Source organism: Podarcis gaigeae (assembly GCF_964106915.1).
Source record: "Podarcis gaigeae genome assembly, chromosome: 4".
NCBI classification, from domain to species: domain Eukaryota; kingdom Metazoa; phylum Chordata; class Lepidosauria; order Squamata; family Lacertidae; genus Podarcis; species Podarcis gaigeae.
In genome coordinates, this window is record NC_139677.1 from 107722081 (window position 1) to 107737535 (window position 15455).

The window sequence follows — 15455 nt, forward strand, 5'->3', positions numbered from 1 at the left end:
TACAATTGCTAGGAAAACCACTTCTGACCGCATGCATGTAAAGATAGCTACTCACAATTCCTAGTAAAACCATTTCTGAACACCTGCATGCTGGTAAAGATAGCAAGGCAGTTTGTGGTTTTCACAGTTAGTCTTGTGGTGAGCTAGAGCTTCCTCTTCTCGGTGTTTTACTGGAATTGGGTCAACAGCTAGCTTTGCAGGAGTGAAGTGCTCTGACCACACTTGCTGCGTTTACAAAAATGCTTTGTGCAAGCAGAGGAGAGAAATAGTTTTTTAAGCTTTTAGCTTGCTCCTTATAAAAATGGCTTCAGTCTGGCTCTCCAAAGTGGACCCAGGTGGACCCTTGGTCCTCACTCCTTCAGAACTGCAGAGAGTTCTGAATCAGACCATCGATCCATCTACCTCAGGATGGCCTACACTGATTGGCAGCAACCGCTCTCTGGGGTTTCTCTCCCAGCCTTACAAAACACTCGGATTACGTACAGCATGTTATATATCTGAACTCCCACTCAACAGATTGTAGGAATGCAAAATAGAATCGTAGAGTGGGGAGGGACCCTGGGGGTCATCTAGTCCAACCCCCTGCAAGGCAGGATAATCAGGAGATGTTGGACAAAGGCGCCCTTTTGGAGAACAAGAACTGCAGGATCCTGCTGCGCAGCTCCCGGGTCCGGATGCCGTAAATGACGGGGTTGAGCACCGGGGGCAAAATGAGGTAGAGATTGGCAATGAGGATATGTGCATAATGGGGGATGTTGCGTCCGAAGCGGTGGGTGAGGAAGGAGAAGAAGGCAGGAGTGTAGAAGACACAAATGACTGCAACATGAGAGCCACAAGTGCCCAAGGATTTGAGCCGGGCCTCTTTGGAGGGGAGCCGGAAAACAGACTGCAAGATCAGCACATAGGACAAAAGAATGAGGACCAAATCTAGCATGAGGAAGGCAATGGCGAAGAGGCCATAGATGACATTGATCCGGATGTCAGCGCAGGCCAGCTTGGCGATGCCCATGTGCTCGCAGTAGGTGTGGGCAACGATGATGTGGTCACTGCAGAAGGGCAGGCGGAGAGTCAACAGGGCAATGGGCAGCACCAGCATGGAGGGTCTCAGAGCCACGCCAGCACACATCCAGGCGATGCGTGGCTTGGTCAGGATGGTGGTGTACCTCAAGGGGTCACAGATGGCCACGTACCTGTCAAAGGCCATGGCTAGCAACACGACAGACTCCATCCCCGTGAAGGTGTGGATGAAGAACATCTGGGCGAGGCAGGAGCCGAAGCTCATCTCCCCGAGGCCAAACCAGAAGATGGCCAGCATCTTGGGCAGAGTGGAGGTGCAGAGGCCCAGGTCGATGGTCGAGAGGAAAGAGAGGAAGAAGAACATGGGCTGGTGGAGGCTGGCTTCCGTTTTGATGATGAAGAGGATGGTGCAGTTGCCCACGAGAGCAACGAGGTAGCCGAGGCAGAAGGGGATGGAGATCCAGGAGTGGAGAGCTTCCAGCCCCGGGACCCCCAGCAAGATGCACGTGGGGGAATGAAAGTGGGTGGCATTAGACAGTGGCATTCTCCTCCTGCCTCTGGCCAGGTGTGGGTCACTTCATCCCTGCCAAGAAAAAAGAAACAAGCTAGCAGGTAGAACCATTTGGACGCGAGTAGAGATGCCTGAAGATGGCCATGGTGACCTACGATTGCAGCCAAGAGACCCGTCTCACATTCAGGAGTCAAGAGGAGCTTGGAGGCAAATGGGAATAGGTGAGTGACTGTAGAGAGGGGGTAGGAGTCAAGAGGGACAAGGAGGAAGCTAGAGCCAACACTGCAGTTCTAACCCCCGTTGCAGGGGGTTGGACTAGATTACCCCTCGGGTCCCATCCAACTCTACAGATCTATGATTCTATGATTATTGCATACATGAAAAGGATTACAGGTGCAGGAGTGTGAAATGTCTGGGTCTCAGCTTTTGCACATAACCTCCAGTTGCCTTGGCAACCAGTCTTCCGTGAGGGGCCACTGGCATCTCTTCCTACATCTTTCTCCCTGGCTTGTCAAAACACCCTAGCAAAACACCCTGAGTCCTTCTAGGGTCAGATAAGGCTGGCATTCAGTGCAGGAGGAAGGCATGAGAGCTGCAGAAGGCAGGCACACAGGAACCGGGAATCAAAACGTTCATTGGTACATTCTCTCTCTCTCTCTCTAAAAAAAAGGTTAAATGCACTTAGCGTTGGAACAGTTAGAACAAAGTCTGTATCAGGAATCTAATATCTAATCAGATGTCAAAGTTTTTACGTCACAAGCAACTGGCATTCAGATGCATCGCGGCCTCCCCATGTGGAGGCAGAGAAGAGCCATTCTGGCGAGACGAACCCTCTCACCTGCAGAGCCACAGGGAGATCCGTCAATCACCAGGAGAGCATCTGCTTCCCATGCAGAAGGTCCCAGGTCTGGTCCTCAGCAACTCCAGGCCGGGGGCTGGAGAGACTCCCTGCCTGAGACCCTGAAAAGCCACCGCAGCCACTGCCGTCCACCTCTAGGTTAAGGTGTCGTTCGGCTCAGCCTAAGGCAGCTTCTTCTGCTCCTGAGCTTCCTGGTGGAGTTTTGCAAGCAGCTGCATCCTGCACACAGCATCGCTCTGAGGCCACCTGGCTGAGCGGGAAGCAGCCTTTATGGTGTCTCTGTGGAGAACGAGGGAGGGGGCATCTCAAGGGGCTGTTCAGAGACATTTTCCATCCCAAACAGGTCCATTGCACCAAGGTATGCCCAGCTGTGGTGCATCTCTCCAAGGCCACCGGGTCAGGGGACAATGGACAGCATTCATCCTTGAGTCCCTCCAGCACAGTGCTGCCCCCAGGGTTTGAGGACCACAGGGCTGGGGAATCTGTGGCCCTCCGGGTATCCATGCAACCCATCTCCCGTCATCCCTGACCACGAGCTGTGCTGTTTGGGACTGAGGGAAGTCAAAGTCCCAATATATCTGGAGGACCACGGTGCCCCCATCCTGGGCTGTAGCCTCTAACTCCAGCGAGTCCAAGTGGAAGAAGAGAGGAAGGCTAGCCTGGATTTGAATTGTTTGAAGTTTCAGGCTAGCCTTCCTCTCTTCTTCCACCTGGAAGAGGGAAGAGGTGTCCGCAAGGATGCAACGGAAGAAGCTGCTCCATCCCTTTTGGGGTTCATGCCTCTGGAGCAGCAGAAAACAAGGTTGCTCCATCTTTTATGAGAGAACCCTTCAGATATTTGAAAATAGCCATAATAGAACCACTAGATTCCTCACCACCTCCATCAGAAGCCTCTGGCACTTGGTTCCTGCCTCCCTGTTCCCCAACGCTGCCCCTTGCCTTGGCAGGGAGACACACAGCCCTGGTCAGGCATCCCTGAGCCCCTTCAGGATTTCTCGTCAGAAATTGTTCCAGGGGAGGCAGGAAGCCAGAAGGACTGACTAAGGGATGTTGTAAAAGTGCCTCCTCTGCAGAGGCTCGTTCCAGTTGCTCTGCCCACACCCGGACAATTCTTCCGCTCAAAGGCTGAGTGTGAGCCCAGGAACAGAGATATCTCCCCCATGCAGGCACTTAGAGCACAGATGTCAAGGAAATAACTACCAGATTTTTAGAAAACATCTGAAGACAGCCCTGTTCAGGGAAGTTCTTAATGCTTGACTGTCCTGTGGTTTTATAAATTGTTGAGAAAGCCGCCTAGAGTGGCTCAGGCAACCCTGTCTGATGGGTGGGGTACAAATAAAAAGATGCTGATGCTCCATGTCTGTTTTAGCTGAGATTCTTTAGTTGAGTTGCTTTAGCTGAGATTCCTGCACTGCCGGGGGTTGGACTAGATGGCCCTCAGGGTCCCTTCCAACTCCACAGTTCTGTGGTTCTAGGATTCCTTCTCCAGGGCAAAGACCAAGTCAAGTGCTTTTGAAGTAGCCAGTAATTTAAGAATTCTTAAGTCCTCAGCTGAGTAGCACCTTTTATTTGTTGCTGTTGTTGTTTAGCCATTTAGTCGTGTCCGACTCTTCGTGACCCCATGGACCAGAGCACACCAGGCCCTCCTGTCTTCCACTGCCTCCCGCAGTTTTGTCAAACTCATGCTGGTAGCTTCGAGAACACTGTCCCACCATCTCGTCCTTCGTCGTCCCCTTCTCCTTGTGCCAACATCAGGGTCTTTTCCGGGGAGTCTTCTCTTCTCATGAGGTAGCCAAAGTCTTGGAGCCTCAGCTTCGCGATCTGTCCTTCCAGTGAGCACTCAGGGCTGATTTCCTTAAGAATGGATAGGTTTGATCTTCTTGTAGTCCATGGGGCTCTCAAGAGTCTCCTCCAGCACCAGAATTCAAAAGCATCCATTCTTCGGCGATAAGCCTTCTTTATGGTCTGGCTCTCACTTCCATACATCACTACTGGGAAAACCATAGCTTTAACTATATGGACCTTTGTCGGCAAGGTGATGTCTCTGCTTTTTAAGATGCTGTCTAGGTTTGCCATCACCTTTCTCCCAAGAGGCAGGCGTCTTTTAATTTCGTGACTGCTGTCACCATCTGCAGTGATCAGGGAGCCCAAGAAAGTAAAATCTCTCACTGCCTCCATTTCTTCCCTTCAATTTGCCAGGAGGTGATGGGACCAGTGGCCATTGTTACGGAAAAAATTCCGGGTGCGGAGTTGCCCTTGCCACCCGGCTCGTCGGACAGAGTCCGCGGGTCCTAGCGGAAGAAAATGAGTTCAGCCGGAGACAGGAGCAATAAACGGAGATCCAAAGTTTATTGCGCAACAGGTTCAAAATGGCATTGAACCCCGAGAATGGGGTGACATAGACTTTTAAAAGTTCCCTCCAAGTCCCAGAATACAGTGCAGAAAACGTCATGAATACATTATGGGAAGGTTGGGTTACATGGATGACCTCATGAATATATTACAGGGAGGTGGGGTTACATGGATCAGCACTTCAGAAAGGGAGGGGGAGATATGCAGAGTAAAGGATATGCATAGACAAACATAGATAAACGTTTCCTGAGTATGGGTGTTGGCGAGACAATGGGGCAGATATGCATCGTCTATCACCGGGCATTGTCGGGAGGAAGGGTTTGGCAGAACGATCCGAGCGGATTAGGGTCTTCCTGAGTACGTGACCTGTCACTCAGGAGATTATGGAAGTGAGGTAACGACATGGAGCCCGGAAGGAACAGAGTAGAATGACATTAAAATGGAGAAAATCGGAGTTTCGGTTGATTTTATATGATTTTCCGAAGCTTTTGGTCCCTTTGCCGGTCAAGTGTATATCGTATATTGAAAACGGAAACAAATGGATACATTGTAACGAAGTTTGACAGTTTTACGAGGTCGCTGGTTTCGGTTCCATTGTTCTCGCAGCGGGGAGCCGTCAGCAACTTGTCAAGAGGTTAAATGAGGCGTGCAAGAGCTCCCTGAGCTAGCTGCTGCAGGGGAATGCATGCTCCTGATTGGCTGAGGCGCAGCCATTATAGTCAATGGAGAATGTAGTTCGATACGGTCAACCCATAATAAAATAGGGCGAAGGAAAGGCTTAAGAAAAGAAGGGCTTATTCCGCCCGTATATAGAAAGGAAGAATATCATTTTATTAAGTCAAGGGGTATAGTGTGGTGCTTGTGCAACAGTGTGGGGTTTCGGGAGCTGGGCGCCGTTGGGGTCATCGCCTCGGGCCCGCTTTTGAGGAGGAGGAGGAGGAGGAGAGGAAAGGTACCCCCCTCTCCTTCCGTATCACCATGATCTTCGTTTTTTTGATGTTGAGCTTCAGCACCTTTTATTAGAACCATCCCAAAAGTCACCAGCAGTTTGAGGTCTCCATGACTCCATGACTCCTTCCTGCAGGAGGCAGGGATGCCCCCAACTTGGGTGGCTTTGAAAGACGATTAGACAAATTCAGGGGGGAGGAGAGGGGTCTTGAGGGCCAATAGTGCTAAGGAAGTATCAAAACTTGGGGTTTCCCAACTTTTTTCGCTCTGCAGGTCCAAAATTGGTCAGGTTCAAGCAAGATACCACAGGCCAGTTAAAGAAGCCAAACCGGCTATTAAGCCTGATCATTTATTTGTTGCAACTACCGGTAATTTTCCCCTGCAATTATTCATCCGCCTTTCACCTTCCATGGAAACATTCCTGTATTATCTTGAATCAGTTGGCGCCACTTATTCTTGCTGCACCTGGTGAACTCCCAGCCTGCATTGCGTTTCCCCAATATGCATTGTGAAGGTGATGGGCTTCTGTCTGGCTCTTTGCCGTGTGGGCTCTTGCCCAGCCTGCCAGGCAGGAGGGGGATTGGGGGATTGTGGCTGACCCTGACCCACCCACAGGGCAACGCGGGTCTTCTCCCCTCCAACATCATTACTACCTTTGGAACTAAAGGGGGGGGGAATTGGGCTATTTTGGGTGATCTTCTGTGTTTTATAGGGTTCCTTTGCCTTATTCTGATAAGATGGTCATAAGCATTGGTTCCTGAGCATTTGAACGGGTGCTCTATGTGTGTATGTGTGTGTGTGCACGAGCACACACTCGCTTTGTTTTGAGTCCCTGCAATGCTTCGGAAGCCTTGTTTGGGTGCCCCTGCTTTTGTCCATAAAATAACATCAGTTGGCGGCAGCAATGCTTTTAAATACCAGTGGCTAGAAACGGCAGGAGGGGAGAGCTCAGGTCCTGCTTGTTGTTTTCCCCCTTGGGGCATCTGGTCGGCCGCTGTGAGAAGAGGCGGCTGGGCTGGACGGGCCATTGGCTTGATCCTTCTGTCTGTTCTTCCCCAGAAGCTGTAGCAGGATCCAGATGAAAGAGGCGGGGGCCGCCTTGCAAACCAAGGAGGTCCACTCATCCTCCCTGCTGACGGAGATGCATCTGTGGTAGCTGCTGGGTGTGAGAATGTTGTGGATAGTAGGAGAGGATATATTGATTCAATATTATCCTTTCTCACTCACGCTAGTGAGCTGGTAGCAGAGCACATTCCCTAGAACACAGCAGGAAACTAGCTGATGGATTCGTTAGAACCATATATATTGAGCAATCTAGTCTGGCTTGTCCAGACTGGATTGTTCCTGGTAAATTCCCCTTTAGTTCCTTCTTAAAAAGAATGATGACACAACAGTCTTCTTTAAAAAGTAATGATAAGCATGTTCCAGCAGCCTTAAGGGTTTTCAATGCAAAATCCGTTTCCCAACTCCTGTACGCTGCAAATGTCTGGCATAATGAGGACCTGCCTGAGCTAGATGGCTTTCAGGCAAAATTTACGATCTCTGCTGCAGGTACCCAACTGTGTCCCCAACTCCATACTTCTGTTAGAAGCTGGTGAATGCCCAATTTCAAGTAAAGCATGGTGGGCTGCCCTAAATCATTGGCTCAGGATTTCAGTGTTTGATCTAGGGAAGGGTTTGTACCAACCCCTGACCAATGAGGAGTTTGTCAGCAAATGCCAGAAAACCATGGCTAGAAAACCCACCTCTATTGGTCTGTCACCCCCCAACTGTATTACCTGGGTTATGAAGGTGCCCTAAAGACGTTAAAGCAAAGATTATGGGATAATACACACAGTGATTTCTTTTTTAAAAAAAAAATAATTTTTATTAACTGGCCAATCACATCAAATTAAATCACATCACATAATTTCCGAATTACAAAGCCAAATTTGTGACTTGTGATCTCCATCACACACAGTCTGTAGTCTGTTGGCAGTAGGAGTACAATATGGGCATGTCTTTTAAGTTAACATCTTACATTAAAAACCTGACAGTACCAAACTATGGAAGGCTTTTCACCAAAGCCAGACTCAACGTCTTTCCTTCTGCAGTGTTGGATGGCAGGTGGAGAGGAGTTCCCTACCAGGGCAGACTTTGCTCATGTGCTCAAGACATTGATTCTATAAAACATATTTTGCTGCACTGTGCGAAATACGAGCAAGCCAGGGCTGAACTGATATTACCCTTCCTGGTACCTTTCCCGGGAAAATCAGAGGCTCACTATGTCAGGTTCCTATTGGAAGACCGGACAAACGCCAGAACCTTAGCAGTGGTGAGGTTTTTATCAGTGGTTGCAAGAACCAATGGAGGTAGGCTGTCTGAATTGTGCATTGCTTTGTAATGATTTGTTGGGTCTCTGGACTGTAATAAAGATTGATGATGATGATGATAAGCTTTGCTTACATTCAGTTCACAGTATGGTCCTGAAGGCAGGCTTGAGCTTTTAGTTACAGCTACAGAGAAAGGTATGGCTTCATCCTCTGTGAGGGATGAGCCCATGTGCTGCTGGCTGAGAGCCGGCAGACAGCAGAAGGCAAAATTGAGAGGAGGGATCAAGAGAGAGCAGCATAAGAGGAAGATGGCTGCGTGACCAGCCCCTTTGTAGGGTCTGCCAGGGTCACACCTATCTACCTGGTCACATGCAGGGGGAGAATGCTCCAGACCAGGTGTGACAGGAAGTCTTCCCGGCTGGAGCAACATTCCCCTGTGTGTCCACTCTGGGCAAATAGGAAACCTTGTATTTGACTGCTTTGACGTTCCTTCCCACACTGGGAGAGGTCCGCCTTTTCCTCCCTGTGCAGTGATACGGAGGGGGGGGGGGCATGTCTTCTTCACCTTCTTCTTCGCTAAAATATATCCACTTATTTCCGAGTCCAATTGTCAATGTCAAAAGGGACTAAAATCTATAAAATTCATAGATGCCAATTTGCTCAATAAAATTCATAGGTGCCAATTTGCTCAATTTCTCTAGAACTCCATGACACCTCCCCTGTCCTCCATAATCCCTCAAGCAAGGTGTCAAGACCCTAATCCTGTCAAATCACTCTGCCAAGCCTTTCCTACGGGCAATGCCAGTACATGGACCATTGTCTTCTCATCACCGGTACTCAGGATGTGCTTATCTGCGCACATCTCCAGCTCTGCATATTCCCCCCTCCCTCCTCCATTTGTTAATCCTGTGTAACCCAACCTCTTCTTAATGTATTCATGATGTAACTGGGATGTACTTTGCACTGTATCCTGGGACATGGAGGGAAGTTTCAAAAGTTCATGTCACCCCTTTCTCGCTGTTCAATCTCGCCTTGAACCTGTTGCGCAATAAACTTGGATCTTCTGCGGCTTGTTCCTGTCTCTGGCTGAGCTCATTTTCCTCCACAGGGACCCGCGGACTTAGTCCGACGAGCTGGGTGGCAGAGCAGCCTCGCACCCAGATTTTGCCGTAACAGCAGAGATGTGCAACACCAGCTTCACCTGCCTTCCTCTTTCCTCCTGGTCGGGGTCCTGGGGCTGGAGTCCCTTGACGTCTGACTCTCCATCCCTTACGGCTGCGTGGACCTCACAGCCTTGCTGGGGAACGTCTCCCTCCTGCTGGTCTCCCTAGCCTCCACCAGCCCCTGTTCCTCTTCCTTGCCATCCTGGCCCTGAGCCACCTGGGCCTCTCCACCTCCATCATGCCCAAGCTGCTGGGCATCTTCAGCCTCGGCGCCAGGGAGACCAGCCTGAAGGCCTGCCTGGCCCAGACGTTCTTCCTGCACACCTTAATGGCCACAGGGTCGGGTGTCCTGCTAGCCATGGTCTTTGACCACCAGGTGGCCATCAGCACCGCACTCAGGTATGGAGCCATCCTCACTCCCCTCTGGTGCTGGCCCAGAGAGTGGGGCTGACTGTGGTGCCCTCCCAAGGCAGCCCAGCGCCAGGCCCTTGGCACCTGTCATTCCCACAGCACCATCACCCTCAGTTTCTGCATCTCTTTCCTGACATCATCCTCTCTATCCTCTACCTGTTGGTGCCCCCATCATTTAGGGGGCCAAGACCAAGCAGATACGGACCAGGCTGTTGTTCTTGCAGGCAAAAGTGAAACTCTGAAGCTCCCACCTTGCGGTGGGCAAGAGGAAGAGAGAGGCATTGGGACACGCACCCCCCAAAAAAGGAGGCAAAGATTTCATGGAACAGAACTGTAGACTTCAAAGGGACCTCAAGGGTCATCTCACTCAACTCCACTTCCTGCTTTGTGCCTGAACGAGGATCCCAGTAACCTCCCTTTGAAAACGAGGCTTGAAGCCTTCTCAGGACAAAATGTGTCTTGGCCTCTGATGGTCACTAGCCTAGATGGATTGGACAAATTCATGGAAGAGGAGAGGGCTATCGGTGGCTATTAACCAGGGTGACCATCCACAATCAGAGGCAGCCATGGTTCTGAAGACCAACTGCTGGAAGCCACTGGAAGGGAGAGTTGCTCTTGTGCCCTCGGATCCTGCCTGCGGGTGGTCTCCATCTGGTTGGCCGCTGTGAGAAGAACAGGATGCTGGCCTAGGTGGGCCATGGCCTCATCCTGGAGGCTACACCCCCACCTCCCACACCAGCTACTTATATTTACATGTTCTGCACAATTTGCATGCTCAACAAGGTCGCAATAATCACATTCACATCGTTAAATGAATGCCCCTTCTAGTTATCTCTAGTTATCTCTCACTTGGACTCCTGTAATGCGCTCTACGTGGGGCTACCTTTGAAGGTGACCCGGAAACTACAACTAATCCAGAATGCGGCAGCTAGAGTGGGAGCGGCTGCCGAGACCACATAACACCGGTCTTGAAAGGCCTACATTGGCTCCCAGTACGTTTCTGGGCACAATTCAAAGTGTTGGTGCTGACCTCTAAAGCCCTAAACGGCCTCGGTCCAGTATACCTGAAGGAGCGTCTCCACCCACATCATTCTGCCCAGACACAGAGGTCCAGCTCCGAGGGCCTTCTGGCAGTTCCCTCCCTGCGAGAAGCCAAGTTATAGGGAACCAGGCAGAGGGCCTTCTCGGTAGTGGCGCCCTCCCTGTGTAATGCCCTCCCACCAGATGTCAAAGAGAAGAACAACTACCAGACTTTTAGAAGACATCTGAAGGCAACCCTGCTTAGGGAAGCTTTTAATGTTTAATAGGTTATTGGATTTTGGTGTTCTGTTGGAGGCCACCCAGAGTGGCTGGGGAAACCCAGCCAGATGGGCGGGGTATAAATAATAAATTATTATTATTATAGTTGGGCTGAGTGGAACCGGAATGTCAAGCAGCAGAGCTGAGTCAAAGGTTTTCCCTCCCTCAAAAGGAGTCATGCACAGTTCCTTGGAAAGAGGTGGGTGGCAGAGACTGGCAGGTTTTAGCCTTGGGGAAGCGGGTGTTTCCCCAGGTTCTTCCTTCCTTGTGCATCTCAGGAGTGCCCAGGTCTCTTCTAGGCAAGCCATAATTGGGAGAGTTACTAAGGTAAAGGTAAAGGACCCCTGGACAGTTAGGTCCAGTTGAAGGCAACTATGGGGTTGCGGCACTCATCTCGCTTTCAGGCTAAGGGAGCTGGTGTTTGTCCACAGACAGTTTTCTGGGTCATGTGGTCAGCAGGACTAAACTGCTACTGGCACACAGAGGACTGTGACGCCCCTTCTTCCCCAGGGAATGTGAGCTTTGAGGTCTGCTATGGCCTCACAAGGGGTTGCGATGGAATTTGGGAGCAGGCAGCCAGGCACCCCCTTCTCCTTGCCAGCAGCAGTTCCCTCCTCTGTCGGAGATGGGATGTGTCTCCTCATGCCAGAGTTTGATGAGCAATGCGCCACACGACGCCAGCCTTGGCCGTCAGCCACCTCTGCACCTGATGTTGCCCAAGAAGAGGTGGGGGCTGCTGAGAATAAAAAGGTGTGTTCCCCATCCCTCCCTCGCTCGACTCTCTTGCTTCAGACCTGCTGCACATCTTCCTTCAGAGCCACCATGAGTCTTGGAGGATTATCCCCCACCAAACCGGCCACTCCTGAGATTCAGGCAATCGCTGACCAGGTGAGCTGCCCTCTCCCCACAGATTCCTCTCCCCCTCCACCACCACCAGGCAGAGAGAGGCTCTGGGGCTCTGCCTCTTCTGGAGACAGAGTAGGGGTGGGGAAGCCTGGCTTCCAGCCTCGTTGCACTAAGAGGCTTTTCTTGACTCACTGTGGAAAATGACAGCCGTGGTGAGGCCTGTTTCTCAAGGATTCCCAAATGTCAGTGCTAGCTGACCACAAGCTCATCATGAGTCCATAGTGTGACGCAGCAGCGAAAAAGGCTAATGCTATTCTAGTCTGCATCCACAGAAGTCTAGTGTCCAGATCCAGGGAAGTCATAGTTCCGCTCTCTTCTGCCTTGGTCAGACCACACCTAGAATATTTTGTCCAGTTCCGGGCACCACAATTCAAGAAGGATGTTGAGAAGCTGGATCATGTGCAGAGGAGAGCGACCAAGATGACCAAGGGTCTGGAAACTAAGCCTTATGAGGAGTGGTCGAAGGAGCTGAGTATGTTTAGCTTGGAAAAGAGGAGACTGAGAGAAGATATGGTAGCCATCTTCAAATATCTTATGGGCTGTCACATGCAAGAGGGAGCAAGCTTGTTTTCGCCTGCTTTAGGGGTTAGGACATAGGTAGGCAAACTAAGGCCTGGGGGCCGGATCTGGCCCAATCCCCTTCTAAATCTGGCCCGCAGACGGTCTGGGAATCAGCGTGTTTTTACAGGAGTAGAATGTGTCCTTTTATTTAAAATGAACCTCTGGGTTATTTGTGGGGCATAGGAGTTAGTTCATTTTTCTTCTTCAGAATATAGTCTGCCCCCCCCCCCGAAGGTCTGAGGGGTAGTGGACCGGCCCCCTGCTGAAAAGGTTTGCTGACCCCTGGGTTAGGACTTGAACCAATGGCTTCAAGTTACCAGAAAAGAGATTTTGGTTTTCTGACAGTAAGAGATGTTTGATGGCGGACCAGTCTCTCTGGGGAGATGGTGGACTCTCCTTCTCCGGAGGTCTTTAAGCAGAGGTTGGACGGCCCTCTGTCCTGGATACTTTAGCTGAGATTCCTGCATTGTGGGGGTTGGACTAGATGCCCCTTGGGGGCCCCTTCCCAACTCTACAAGTCGATGATTCTCTGAAAGGCTTTGGGGGCCTTGTCTGCAAATAATAACATCCTCAAGGTCCCAGGCCTCAGAGAGGTTAGGCTGGCCTCAACTAGAGCCAGGGCCTTCTCGGCTGCAGCTCCAATCTGGTGGAACGCTCTGTCACAAGAGACTAGGGCCCTGCGGGACCTGACATCTTTCCACAGGGCCTGCAAGACAGAGTTGTTCCACCAGGCCTTTGGTCAGGGCGCAGCCTGACTCCCTCCTCTGGCAACCTGCTTAGAATCTTGCTTAATTAGTTGCCATTAATTCGATTTTAATTGATTTTTATAATGAAATATTTTTAGAATGTGTGAATATCTGATAGTTTGATTGTTTGATTGTTGTTAGCCGCCCTGAGCCCGGCTTCGGCTGGGGAGGGCGGGATATAAATAAAATTTATTATTATTATTATTATTATTATTATTATTATTATTATGCTCTCCAAGTGTACAACTCCAACCAGCTCCCAGCCAGGATGGCCAAAGCACTAGGAGGGCATCCAATGGGGAGGGGCTGGCGCCAAAAGCTTTCCCCCCCCTTGCCTGTCCCAGGGAACCTCCAGCAGCCTCTTCTGGCCCCCGTGAGTGAGCCAAGCCCCTCTACTCCCACCCTCGGGGCCCTTTCAGCTTCCTGCTGCCACAACCACCAGCCTTTGCCTTCTTCCCGCAGGTGAAAGTTCAGCTGGAAGCAAAAGTGAACCAGGCATTCAACATCTTTGAGGTTACTGAGTTCAGGACTCAGGTGGTGGCTGGCACCAACTACTTCCTCAAGGTCAGTGGCCCTTTCCTGGCTGGTTTATTTATTGCATCTCTATATCAGCTTTTCCTCCCGGGACCTCCAGGGGGCAGGCATGGCTCTCATCCTGCTAAGAGACGGCAGGCTGTTTTGAGACATTCTCCAAGGAGAATCTGAGTAAATCTTAGAAATACCGTATTTTTCGTTCTATAAGACACACCAGACCACAAGACGCACCTAGTTTTTGGAGGAGGAAAAGAAGAAAAAAATATTCTGAATCTCAGAAGCCAGAACAGCAAGAGGGATCGCTGCGCAGTGAAAGCAGCGATCCCTCTTGCTGTTCTGGCTTCTGGGATAGCTGCGCAGCCTGCATTCACTCCATAAGATGCACAGACATTTCCCCTTACTTTTTAGAAGGGAAAAAGTGAGTCTTATGGAGCAAAAAATATGGTAAATTTCTGAGGGCAAGAGACGTCTGACAGTAATGGGCTCCCATGGAAGGTGATGGCCTCGCTTTCCCTGGAGGTTTTTAAACAGATGTTGGATGGATATACAACACAACACAACACAACACAACACAACACAACACAACACAACACAACACAACATTTTTATTAAGTCTCCAACAATATTTCAAAGCATTTATCATCATATGCACAGCGGGTGGTGCAGACCACTGAGCCTAGGATTTGCTGATCAGAAGGTCGGCGGTTGGAATCCCCACAATGACGGGGTGAGCTCCCGTTTCTCGGTCCCAGCTCCTGCCCACCTAGCAGTTCGAAAGCATGTCAAAGTGCAAGTAGATAAATAGCTCCAGTGGGAAGGTAAACGGCGTTTCCGTGTGCTGCTCTGGTTCGCCAGAAGCGGCTTAGTCATGCTGGCCACATGACCCGGAAGCTGTACACCGGCTCCCTTGGCCAATAAAGCGAGATGAGCACCGCAACCCCTGAGTCGGCCACGACTGGACCTAATGCTCAGGGGTCCCTTTACCTTTACCTTTACCATGTTTCTTTTTTTACTTTCCAACCCTCCTTGCCTGATGTTTGTTTTTCACTCATTTTTATTAGCTGTTTTATAACAGAAATATTTTTATCATCTAAACCCTGCTGCCGTTCAATCTTTCGTTCATCCACTGCTCATATTTCAAATCCTGCCCATGACTTCATAACTGGGTGATAATTTGAGAGGTAATCATAGAATCATAGAGTTGGAAGAGACCACAAGGGCCATCGAGTCCAACCCCCTGCCAAGCAGGAAACACCATGGGACTCCACCAGCGGTTCCCATTCCTCCTTAAACGCTTTGTCATTACGTCCTCTTAATTTGGCAGTTTATTATTATTTTTTATTGGATTTATATCCTGCCCCATACCCAGAGGTCTCAGGGCAGTTCACGGAACAAAATCTCACCATTTCAGCATATTCCATCCGTTTCACAAGCCATTTCTCCTTCGTTGGTTGTCCTTTCTCTTTCCACTTCTGTACATACAAAGTTCTAGCTTCTAGAGGAACCATCGGTCAGGCGGTCTCTGCTGGTGACACCAGCTTTCTGTCTTCTTCTGTCCTCCTCCTCCTCACAGGTCCGGTATGCAGAGGACAAATACGCCCACCTTCGTGTGTTCCAGAACCTTTCAGGCGATCTCACGCTCCACGGTTATGAGCTGAACCACACCAGGACGGACCCCATCACCTACTTCTAGCAGCAGCGGAGAGCTCAAGAGCTTTAGGAGCTCCATCAATAAAGAGGAGGTCTTGGAAAGAGTCTCTGCCTTGGAGAAGTTGTGCAAGGGGAGGGAGAGGGAATGAGCTGTGGGGTGAGAGGAAGGCCCCCCGGCAGCCCCTG

The 15455-nt window shown here is 50.4% G+C and overlaps 2 protein-coding genes across 2 annotated transcripts; one reads left to right on the plus strand and one right to left on the minus strand.

Annotated features, from left to right (window-relative positions):
• Positions 1-500: 500 nt before the first annotated feature.
• LOC310843633 (olfactory receptor 52E4-like) lies at positions 501-3243 on the minus strand. Its single transcript, XM_083737265.1, has one exon. It carries the CDS (start codon positions 1559-1561, stop codon positions 599-601), a length of 963 nt encoding a protein of 320 aa, XP_083593391.1. The 5' UTR covers positions 1562-3243; the 3' UTR covers positions 501-598.
• Positions 3244-11609: 8366 nt separating this feature from the next.
• On the plus strand, positions 11610-15374 carry LOC310843758 (cystatin-A-like). The gene is made up of 3 exons (XM_083737479.1): positions 11610-11760; positions 13548-13649; positions 15193-15374. The coding sequence occupies exons 1-3, from the start codon at positions 11695-11697 to the stop codon at positions 15310-15312; spliced, it is 288 nt and encodes a 95-aa protein (XP_083593605.1). The 5' UTR covers positions 11610-11694; the 3' UTR covers positions 15313-15374.
• Positions 15375-15455: the final 81 nt, after the last annotated feature.